The sequence below is a fragment of the Bufo bufo genome, chromosome 1, assembly GCF_905171765.1.
Source record: "Bufo bufo chromosome 1, aBufBuf1.1, whole genome shotgun sequence".
NCBI lineage: Eukaryota > Metazoa > Chordata > Amphibia > Anura > Bufonidae > Bufo > Bufo bufo.
The window spans coordinates 68,700,053-68,712,013 of NC_053389.1; the positions used below are offsets into that span (position 1 = coordinate 68,700,053).

The 11,961-nt window shown below is 44.1% G+C and overlaps 1 protein-coding gene across 1 annotated transcript; it reads left to right on the forward strand.

Moving 5' to 3' along the window:
* Positions 1–2,475: 2,475 nt before the first annotated feature.
* LOC120996251 (apolipoprotein A-I-like) lies at positions 2,476–10,291 on the forward strand. The gene is made up of 4 exons (XM_040426048.1): positions 2,476–2,550; positions 3,200–3,278; positions 9,012–9,144; positions 9,560–10,291. The coding sequence occupies exons 2-4, from the start codon at positions 3,236–3,238 to the stop codon at positions 10,119–10,121; spliced, it is 738 nt and encodes a 245-aa protein (XP_040281982.1). The 5' UTR covers positions 2,476–2,550; positions 3,200–3,235; the 3' UTR covers positions 10,122–10,291.
* The last annotated feature ends 1,670 nt before the right edge of the window (positions 10,292–11,961 follow it).

Genomic DNA, 11,961 nt, shown 5'->3' on the forward strand with positions numbered 1-11,961 from the left:
TACAGCCTATCTATAAAATACGCCATAAACGTCTGATAGGGGCATGTCTCATCGCTGGTTGGCCTTCTTGATTGGCAGGGCCAGGTTACTGCATATTAGCCTGATCATGTCCATTAAGAAGAAGCGAGAAGGGCTAGCAGAGGAAGTAGGTGGTGCAGGGGTGCACAGAGTGATTTAGGCCCGCCTTTGGTTCACTTAACTGCTAATTTGCATATGGACTAAAATTAGTTTACTCCAGAATGTAGCAATCAGTAAGTGCATGGTTTGCATCAAATTTACTTTTACTGTTTTACAATCTGTTCTCAGCATTTTATGCCTTGTCCACCAGGGATGCGTGGCTTCACGAGAAGGGGGCATGACTTTGTGGGGAAGGGGCATGGCCTAAATTACTTTGTGGGGAACGGGCGTGGTCTAAATACACCTCTGTGCTCCAACAATATGCCAAAATTTGGAACTACGCCATCCCTTAGGTGGTGTAAATTTAGACCGTTTTTTTTTGGTGCATGATCACATTTTACAAATTTACAAAGGTCCAAGCACCAGAATATCAATTTTGTTCTAATATTAAGACTGTGAGTGATTCATATTTTAGTGCAAAATACGACACTATTAGTAAATCTTCCCCGGTGTGCCTGGTTTATCAGTGAATTTCCTGGTGACAGACTCCATTTAATGAGCTTTATCATTTTGAGACCCACCATCTATGACCCTCACCACTCCAAAGATTTAGGCTAATTTAGAACTATTTTCATCTAGAGATGACACTAAAAGGGGCTTAGGAGCTAGTTGTATACTGGATTATTACTGAGTTCAGTGTATAACACTATGACAGACTGAACCGTCACTGGGGCTGCTGGAGAAGCCTGAGGGCCAGCCTCCTTCCTACAGACTATGGACCGAGAACTATGGAGACCCCTTAAGACCTTTTGGGGTTACAAGGAGCTATGAACCCTGATTTATGTGTGTAATTTATATGCCACATATTTCCTATTGCCTATTAAAAAGGCATGGTGTGCATTCAGCAACACAAAAAGGGTTAACTCTGCACTGAGACTCCCACTGATTGTGTTAGTGATGGGATTTAGATAGTTGATTATAATAGCAGCCGACTCCTATGATACACTCAGGAGATAATCCCATCACATGTGTCTCCTCTTCCCATTCATTCATTATGGAGGGGGTGAAGATGTCTGTTTACATGTTCATTGTTGATTGCGTCAAAGACAATGCCAGTGTGTTTGTTAATTGCGTCACAGACAATGCCATTGTGTTTGTTGAATAGGGTTATTTTTTGTGTTTAAACTGTACAGGATTGGCTGCATGTCCTCAGTATGTCATGTGTATATAAGTCGATGCTGTGTGTTCAATAAAGAGTTCCGGTTTTACATTCAACATAGAGCCTCGTCTCATGTGTATGGGGATTGCTATACGCTGTATACGCCCCTGGCTATAACTCTTAGCTCTTGTAAGAGCTGTTCCTGCTCTCTGGATTTAGGAGAGGTTCACCCACTGGAGCCTGGAGCCTTGTCGTAGGTCCAGGGTGGGTAGGAGACGGCGAGACCTCAACCAAGCTTCGGCGGTTCGTGGGGTCTGCAGTGCTTACGGTGTCAAGTGGAGTGCTTGGAGTTCTCGGGAAGCACTAGGAGCATCCATCGACGGAGGTACCCGGTCGGGGTGGCAGGAGATCCGTTACAAACACTATCAAGCTCCCACTAGTGGTGGCACATTTAGTGGTGGATTTGGCCAATACGCAACCTATGCAATTATGTGGGGGCGCAGGTATCTGGGGTACCCTGCTGCTTCCTGGCAGCGCCAGCTTTTAGATGCATCCATATCCTCAGGATGCATATACGGTTGAATACAATGGTGAAGCAGGAAGCTATCAGCTTCTCACTGTGACTGGCAGAGTGGTGCTGGCAGGCAATCATCATGCCTGCTGCACATATCTGCCAGTTGGATCAGAGCATATTTACATTTATAAATCACACAGCAGTGGATACTATACTGTGTAAGGGGCACATCACAGGGCATCATAATGTATTGCGGTAGCACATAAGGGGGCATTATACTGTGTGGAGGTGCATAAAGGGGAATTATATTGTCTGTGAGCACATAAGGGGCATTATACTGTGTGTAGGCACATAAGGGGGCATTATATGTAGTGGGTGCACATAAGGTGACATTATACTGTGTGAAGGTACATAAAAGGGGTTTATATTGTGTGTAGGCACATAAGGGGGCACTATACTATGTGGAGACATGGGACATGGGAAATTGGACATGGGACATGGGAAATTGGACAGAATGCTGCCCTCTGGGGCACATCAGGTAATGTTCTAAGGTTACCCCATGGGTTCTGCTTCTGCCCCGTCCTACTTTTTAATCTTAAATCTGTAATTGTGTACTATTTTGTTCGTATTTTTGAACTTTGTGTTAAACGTGTCTTATAATCTGATTGGGTCGGTGCCCAGCAGTGGGTGGTGAAATCACTATATATAAGCCAGTCAGTGTGCAGCCACATTCACACGGCATCCTGAATTCCTTAAACTTGTAAGTTACCCATTTATATGAATATGATCTTTTTGGGGGTCTCCATAAATGACTAGACTAGGGGAATGGTGAAAGAAGTGAATTGTTCTTTTAATAGAATTTATTATTTCATTTCTTTATTAGTATAAAGATTTGTACCTCTTGCTGTAGTCGGTGGGTTTGATGGCAGATTAGCCCCTGTTTTTGATCTGTTAGTACCGTGATATTGGATATAATAAGACAACAAATTGCATATGTGTACATGTAGGTTCAAAGGCAAGGTTATTACTTCATTCATGAACTGAATTTTCCTTTAACTCGGTAGGATATGCCATCACTGTATGATCGGTTGTGGTTAAACCTCTAGGAATGAAGGGCTGCAGCGGTAATTTAACATTACGTCCCCTTCATGGTTTTCTGTGCTTAGTGACCCCCAAGCCTCTCAATGTGCAAGTGAATGGAGTCGGCTGCTCTTCTCTGTACAACCAGGTGGCCCGGAGAGCCTTTGTGCATGGAAATCTTAGAACGGGAAGTGCTGCACCACTTCATTCTCAGGATTGGATGTCAGACCTCCACCAGTCATAAAGTGATGGCATATCCTAGATCTGACCTCACTTTCTAAAATGGGAAAGATCATTTAAATGTCATCATCTTTTTTTGTCTATTACAGGTTGCTTATGTGGCGTATTGAAGCGTCTGCCTAAGCATGAAAATTTTGCTACTATCTGTAGCCTTGCTCTTCTTTACAGGTATGATGACTATCCTCTGTATGGTCAATAATACTAGGGGAAAATTATCTTTGGCTTTATATCTACTGATGTTCTCAAGGCCTTTTTGTAACCATTGACTGCTGTTTTTTGTATTGGATAAAGGGATAATCCCAATGTCTATATGTCCTGTATTATATGGTGATCAGCCATTTATTAGCATTGGTGCCATGTAATACCACATTATCCTTGGAGGTAAAATGTTAGACTGGACCGTATTTTTAACTGCTGATAACAAATACTCATTGGGGGTTTCATCATCCGTACCCAAAGCTTGATTCAGAGATGGAGTTCTCTGATTGGGTTAAACCCTTTAAGGCCTCTTGCACACGAACGTGTGCGCCCCAAGGTCATGCTGCGACCCGCAAAATGCGGGCCGCAATGCACGAACTCCATCCGTGGGGCAGCCGCAGCGGATCACGGACCCATTCACTTTAATGGGTCCGCGATACGGCCATTCCATAAAAAGATAGGACATGTTCTATCTTTTTGCGGAACGGAAGTACAGGATGAAACCCCATGGAAGCACTCTGTAGTGTTTCCGTAGGGTTCTGTTCCGTGCTTCCATTCCGCACCATTCCACATCTCCGGATTTGCGGATCCATTCTAGTGAATGGGTTCGCATCCATGATGCGGAATGCCCACGGAACGGCACCCGTGTATTGCGGATCCGCAAATGCGGTCCGCAATACGGCAAGGTTCGTGTGCAAGAGGCCTAAATGTGTACTTATGAAGATCAGTCTGTCTCAATAAGGCCAGTTTCAAATGAGTCTAATACGGGCACTTCTTGGTCCTGCCCCGACCATAAGTATAATCACCCAACTTGACAGCATCATAAGGCTCTACATTATAATGTTGTCAGCTCGAGTCTTTAGACCAGCACCCAGGCTTATATTCAGCCAAAATTACTCTCATGTGAACCTGGCTTAAAGTGACACTTTCATCAGAAATTGGTATTTTCTAAAACTCATTATTCATAGAAAACAAATTTTGTAAGAATTTTTGGCAGTTTCTCTTTTTCATTTAGGTCTCATGCACACAAACTTATTTTCTTTCCGTGTCCGTTCCATTTTTTTTTTTTTGTGGACCGTATGCGGAGCCATTCATTTCAATGGGTCCGCAAAAAATAGAAGTTACTCCATGTGCATTACGTTTCCGTTTGTCCATATTTCCATTCCGCAAAAAAATAAAACATGTCCTATTATTGTCTGCATTATGGACAAGACTAGGACTCTTCTATTAGGGGCCAGCTGTTCCGTTCCGCAAAATACGGAATGCACAAGGATGTCATCCGTATTTTTTGTGGATCTGTTTTTTTTGTGGACCGCAAAATACATACGGTCATGTGTATGAGCCCATAGACAACACTATGCCACTGAAAATTAAATACAAATTATTGTCCTTCTATAGTAGTTTAAGGGGTTAGCCACTCTGTTTGCACTTATTAAAACTATAAAGAATGTGGGGAGATATTACACTTACTAATATAATATATCTTCTTAAAGGGAACCTGTCACCTCTACTATGCTACCCTCACTGAGCGTTTCTAAATGTTCATTGTGTTACCCTAAACATATAAATGACACTTTTAATTTCATTTGCAGACGAATTCAATAAGTATTATGCATTTTTTTACTTCCCGGCTTTTATGCAAATTAACATTAAAGAGTCATATCTTACTTGTGTGACCAGAGAAGAGTCATATTTTCAAGCTCTGACTCATCTCAGGTTAATTTGCATACAGTACAGACCAAAAGTTTGGACACACCTCATTCAAAGAGTTTTCTTTATTTTCATGACTATGAAAATTGTAGATTCACACTGAAGGCATCAAAACTATGAATTAACACATGTGGAATTATATACATAACAAACAAGTGTGAAACAACTGAAAATATGTCATATTCTAGGTTCTTCAAAGTAGCCACCTTTTGCTTTGATTACTGCTTTGTACACTCTTGGCATTCTCTTGAGGAGCTTCAAGAGGTAGTCCCCTGAAATGGTTTTCACTTCACAGGTGTGCCCTGTCAGGTTTAATAAGTGGGATTTCTTGCCTTATAAATGGGGTTGGGACCATCAGTTGCGTTGAGGAGAAGTCAGGTGGATACACAGCTGATAGTCCTACTGAATAGACTGTTAGAATTTGTATTATGGCAAGAAAAAAGCAGCTAAGTAAAGAAAAATGAGTGGCCATCATTACTTTAAGAAATTAAGGTCAGTCAGTCAGCCGAAAAATTGGGAAAACTTTAAAAGTAAGAGCTATTTGACCATGAAGGAGAGTGATGGGGTGCTGCGCCAGATGACCTGGCCTCCACAGTCTCCGGACCTGAACCCAATCGAGATGGTTTGGGGTGAGCTGGACCGCAGAGTGAAGACAAAAGGGCCAACAAGTGCTAAGCATCTCTGGGAACTCCTTCAAGACTGTTGGAAGACCATTTCAGAGGACTACCTCTTGAAGCTCATCAAGAGAATGCCAAGAGTGTGCAAAGCAGTAATCAAAGCAAAAGGTGGCTACTTTGAAGAACCTAGAATAGGACATATTTTCAGTTGTTTCACACTTGTTTGTTATGTATATAATTCCACATGTGTTAATTCATAGTTTTGATGCCTTCATAGTCATGAAAATAAAGAAAACTCTTTGAATGAGAAGGTGTGTCCAAACTTTTGGTCTGTACTGTATGTATCAAATAGCTTTTTTTTTTTCCAGGTGACAGATTCCCTTTAAGCAGATCTGCCTGGTTTCCTTGCTATTGGCAGCCACGCCCCCTCCTGTCCTGCTCTCACCTCGCCCCCTCCTGTCCTGCTCTCACCTCACCCCCTCCTGTCCTGCTCTCACCTCACCCCCTCCTGTCCTGCTCTCACCACGCCTCCTCCTGTCCTGCTCTCACCACGCCCCCTCCTGTCCTGCTCTCACCACGCCCCCTCCTGTCCTGCTCTCACCACGCCCCCTCCTGTCCTGCTCTCACCACGCCCCCTCCTGTCCTGCTCTCACCACGCCCCCTCCTGTCCTGCTCTCACCACGCCCCCTCCTGTCCTGCTCTCACCATGCCCCCTCTGTCCTGCTCTCACCACGCCCCCTCCTGTCCTGCTTTCACCACGCCTGCTCCTGTCCTGCTTTCACCACGCCCCCTCCTGTCCTGCTTTCACCACGCCCCCTCCTGTCCTGCTTTCACCACGCCCCCTCCTGTCCTGCTTTCACCACGCCCCCTCCTGTCCTGCTTTCACCACGCCCCCTCCTGTCCTGCTCTCACAGCTGCCTGACTGGCCCATCCCTGCAAGTGCCATGGATGAGCTACCTCGTCCATGCCTGAAGGAGTGTGCTGCTGTCTGGGTCCTAAAGCACCCTGCTTGTATCAGAGGTGCTTTCCTTCTGTGACTGGCACTCCTGGCTGTGCAGGGCTGGCAGGGGCTTAGCAGGGACACTTGTTAGGGAGACTGAGGGGAAGCTGTGATGGCTGATCTGACTACAGGCTATGCCCGCTCTGTTTCCACTGTACATGTGAGGATGTAGCAGAGCCAGGGAAGCGCTGTGGACCACATACTGTGAGCAATCCCAGTGTCTGTCCTGTTTATGGTCCCTCTGCACTGTGTTCTTATCACAGACATGATATTACAGCCAGACCAACAGTTCATGAGCTTTAACCCCTTGTTAGCTGTCAGTATGGCTGAGGTCAGTGATATCAGCAGCAGTCACTGGTCTCACCATCTATAAATGTGTGCCCTCTCCTTCCTGCACTCTGTATATGGTGATATGTGACCCCCACCACTGCAAATAGAGATCTGTGACCCCCTGTACACTGTATACAGTGATCCGTGCTAACGGTAGCCCACGAGTGCCTCCGGAAGTCCGCTCCGGCACCATCCATTTTAATAGGGACAGGTCGGAGATGCGGCCGCAGCACGGCAAACATGCCGAGAGGCGGCCGGACAAAAAACGCAGCGTGCTGGGCATCAGTGAATGTGAATGGGGCCGGAGCGGACTTCCGACGGCACTCGTGGGCTAGCGTTAGCACGAATCCTGCTAATACTAGTGTGAAAGTAGCCTTAGCCGTGTGATGACAGACAGGAGGCTCCTCGCTATGTGAGCAAATCGATTTGTACAAATTTATTCATCAGAGCTCTTGTGCAACAAAGATCTGTCCCCCCGCTCAACAGCCCCCTCCTATGGCCGTCCATGCACCTAAATAGAAATCTATGACAGCTCAGAGCTGCTGTGGATTTCTGGCTTCATTTGTGTCAGAAAACGGGGCGAAAATTAACATAAATTTGTTCGAGCGACCGGTCATGCCCCCTCCATGCCATTGTCATGCCCTTTTTTTTTTTCTTTTTTTTTTTTTTACAGGCACAGTTAAAAAGTCACAAACACATAGTTTGCAACTTTTAAACACCACTTTTCAGAAACAAGGGAAATGATAAATCTCCCCTTCTATTTATTCTGTTCATGGCTTAAATCCGATGGTGCAACTAGAAATGACTAGGCCCCACAGCAAGTTTATGAACAGGGCCCCCTCCCCTCCCCCCCAGTAACATATGTATGATACATTAGCATCATATTCCTGTGTGCTGCTGGGACTGGGGTGTACTTCCTATTGCTATGTCTGTACAGCAGTTATTCACTGATGACTGAGGTATTGATATTATCTGAGGGGCTCTTGTCTCTATGGAAACACAGGTGGGCGGGGATGTCATGTGACTGCTCCTCTGAACATGCTTGCTGCAATGCATGCTGGGATTCAGACTTTCACTTTACAGCTGCTCCTCCCACACAGCCGGTCTGAGGGAGCTATTCCAGGGAGGCCTGTCATGGTGAACAGGTTAGAAAAAGGACATATAGCCAGTACATGTCACGTGCTATAAATACTTCATGGTTTTGGCTATTGTCTACGGCACTTTGGATTTTTGATACTTAGGGTGGCCAACCCCTTTAAGATACAAATGATAAGACCTCCTGCATAGATAGATGTTATCTAAAGGGAGATCAAATTGGCAAATAATAGGGAAGATTTTTGGAAATGAAGATTCCTGTGAAAGCTCGTTCCCGATAATCTGCCCATCTAAATGGGCAGCCGATCACCCGATGAACGAGCGAAAGGCTCATTCATCGGGTGAAATGATTGTTAGAGCAGGCACATAAATTATCGTTTCTGGGCAGCGGTTCGTGCGGTCTAAACAGCGATCTGTTGTCCAGAGACAATGCAGCTGTATGAGGACGAGTGATCGCAATAGCAACTGCTCGTGCTCATACTGTGTAGGTGGACGAGCAGCCGACTGTCGGGAAGGAGTATTTCCTTCCTGAGAATCTGCTGCTCGTCTTTCTGTGTAAATCCACCTTAAAAAGGACCCTTCATGAAATTTTTTTGGGTTTAATTAAGTACCTTTACTTGCGGGGTACCCTTCGCTGATGCTGTCATCCTTGTTCTTTTTTCCAAATACTCCTTGCACGCCCCGCTGTATCCCCCCTGCAGTTTTTTACGCCCAGTATGTTAATACTGACCATCGTTACAGGGAGGAGGAGACAGCAGCTTTTTTCAGGGGGCGTCTCCTTCTCCCTGGCTGTGCCCTGTTTTTCCTCCCTGGCTGTGATGCGCTCTGCTGCGATTGGACCGTAACAATGATAACATTCATTTCTGATTGTCATATTGTGCCATGACACTAACCTTTTCTGGAAAGCTTTCCATCCAGCCAGGCTTTCTTATGACATTCTTTGTCTTGCAGGAGCACAGGGGCGCTACTTTTGGCAACAAGATGAACCTACCGAAGAACAAACTATAGAGAAAGCTATTGAACATGGGGTTTCAATCATAACAAGTATTTTCGAAAGCCTGGATTTCCAAGCGATTAAAAAGGAGTAAGAAATGTTGCTCAAATTTATGTAAAAAAAAAAAAGAATGTTATTTCTCACTTATGACATTGTGTAAAATAAGATCCAAATTTCTAGATTTGTGATTTTGCCTTGGTGGATTGTTGTGGATAAATTAAATTTTTAAAAAAATCTAATTTTCAGATAATAAATGTTGGAGATTGTAGAAAGTTAGAGATCTTGCTTAGTTGTCCATTAATTATGGGATCTGTAATTCCTGCTCATAAACGTTTTAAAGATCAATGCTTTGTAGGTTGTTTGGAGTCTTAAGGCATAACAATAAGGGGTGAAGTAGTTGTTGTGGTACTCCAAGACACCTTCTGTCACAAAAGTCAATGCACATAGAGCTAAACTCATCTGCAATTTCTAATATTTAGAAATTTCATTACATTTTCATTCTCAGATATCATATTGAAGAGAAGTGGGAAGCTGCAAAGATACATTCCAAAAAGCTAGAGAAAGCTCTGGAAAGGTACTTTGAAGAAGTATGGAAAAGATTCGATGAGAAGCTTACTGAGGAGCTCCCAGTGTTTAGAAAGGACGTGCTCCCGATTTTGAACGAGTTCGATGATAAGTTAGTCGAGCATTTAAAGAAATTTGTAAAAGAAACAGTGCCAGTTGGATCTGACATGGTAACTGGAATAAGTAAGTCTGTGTCACATTTCTTTGAAAATCTTGAAAGTATTGCAGAAAAGGGTCGGGACAACGTGCGTGCTGATATAGACAGCCTGCGTGTCAAACTGCAACCCTATATGAATGATTTACATGCAGAATATGAGAGATATAACGAAAAAATCAAAGATGAATTACAGAAGGACGCAAAGGAGCTGAAGGAAGGTGTAGCGAAGAACGTGGAGAAGGTCAAGGAACACTTAGCAGACAAGCTTCCAGATGGCAAAGAATTGCATAAACAAGTTGAGGCATTGTTTAAGGAGATTAAACAATATTTCGAAAGCCTCCAATAAGGGCAACTCAAGAAATAACCAGAGAAGAAATGTCCTTGTGATTTCTAAGTCTATTGAGCTAAAATGAATGTTTCTGTAAAGCATTCCTAATATTTTCACTCTACCTCTTGATACCACCTTGAGTGTAATACCACCAATCTTCCATTCATATAAAATTTTCATCAAAGCTTCATTTCTGGATCCCTGATTAATAATATGTTTAAATTAGCTTATTCAATTGGGGTGGCTTCCTTCTGTTTTATTTTTTTTTATAAACCCTACTTCTTGGAAAGACCAGCAAAGGGAGGCATACTTACCATCTCCCCCCAGCTGGGTCCTGGGTCTTTCGCTTCCCAGTCAAGGCTGCCTCTCTCAGGTCCCTCACTGTAAACATCTGTTTTGACACACTGGCTGCAGTGGTAATTTGCTCCCCTTGTGTCATGTCAGTTGGTCATGTGATGAAAAGGAGGCCGGTTAGCGCTGAAATTGGCTGCAGCAGCTTCAAAGTGAGGCAGCCCAGGTAGGCGAATGAAGGGGCTGGGATTCAATGCTGGGGAGCAGGTAACTATGCTTGGCTTTGTAGGTCTGACCACGTGAAGGGGTTTGCCAACACACACCCAAAAGGAGGCAAACCCCTTTAGGCCTATGGAGACTGTACAGTAAAAAAAAAAAAACATAGCTGGGCTAGGTTCTTTAAGGACTGATTACTTAAGAGGGCTTATGCACACAGATATATTGCCATCATACAGCACCTGTAGGACTTAATATGTACCCCAGTAGGCCTCCAATGTCATACATAGGGAGTTTTTCTGTTGTATTTTGAATGAATTCAATGGAACAAGCCTCATGGCATACTCCACCAGATACCATATTATGGTGATACGCTCATCAAGGAGCATAGAATATCTCTGTGATATTGTTCCATGTGAAGGCACCATATAAAGTAGCACACAGAGTGCATGTAGCTCATATTACAGAGCCATAGGGACTCCACAGGTAGCTGTGCTGTGTACCCGAGCCTATAGGCTGATTATAAGTTTATGCTGCAGCAGAAAACATTAAATATGTTATGTATTATTATGTAGTAATTCATGAACCAGTCAGAAGACACACTATTTATCGCCCATAGCGGCAAACCACGCAGTTGCTATGGGGCCCGGGAGTTTGAGGGGCCCAGGCAGGCTGATTGGCCCTGCCCCCTTTCCAATCGACTGTCTCCCTTGCTCCTGCAGCCACCTGACAAATCCTCTTATCTGCTGTGCTCTGCTGCTTCACCTGCCTATTATCGTTACAGCAGCAGAGCAGTGTGTGAGAGAGCAGCCCGGCAAGGTTAGCAGCGCTTCACTGCTCTAACCTCCCGACCACTGACCTGGAGAGCCCTGGCCTTCAAGGTAGTGTGTAAGCTCACAATCAGCACATTCTATATGACCGTTATGTAGTTGCTTACACTGTGAGCTGAAGAGGGGGAGGGGGACACACTAGTGTGCTGGATGTCTGGTTATAGTGTGTGATGTAGGTGTAGCAGGGAGACAGGGAGTTAGTGGTTGTGCTGGTGTGTGTGTGTGTGTGTGTGTGTATATACAGTGGGGGAAATAATTATTTGACCCCTCACTGATTTTGTAAGTTTGTCCAATGACAAAGAAATGAAAAGTCTCAGAACAGTATCATTTCAATGGTAGGTTTATTGTAACAGTGGCAGATAGCACATCAAAAGGAAAATCGAAAAAATAACTTTAAATAAAAGATAGCAACTGATTTGCATTTCATTGAGTGAAATAAGTATTTGAACCCTCTAACAAAAAAAGACTTAATACTTGGTGGAAAAACCCTTGTTTGCAAGCACAGAGGTCAAACGTTTCTT

Excerpts from the sequence above, each read along its gene's own strand:
- LOC120996251 (XM_040426048.1), top strand. The coding sequence starts at position 3,236 with ATGAAAATTTTGCTACTATCTGTAGCCTTGCTCTTCTTTACAG. Across the intron at positions 3,279-9,011 it reads AGCCTTGCTCTTCTTTACAG|GAGCACAGGGGCGCTACTTT; the intron begins GTATGATGACTA and ends TTTGTCTTGCAG. Across the intron at positions 9,145-9,559 it reads TTCCAAGCGATTAAAAAGGA|ATATCATATTGAAGAGAAGT; the intron begins GTAAGAAATGTT and ends TTTCATTCTCAG.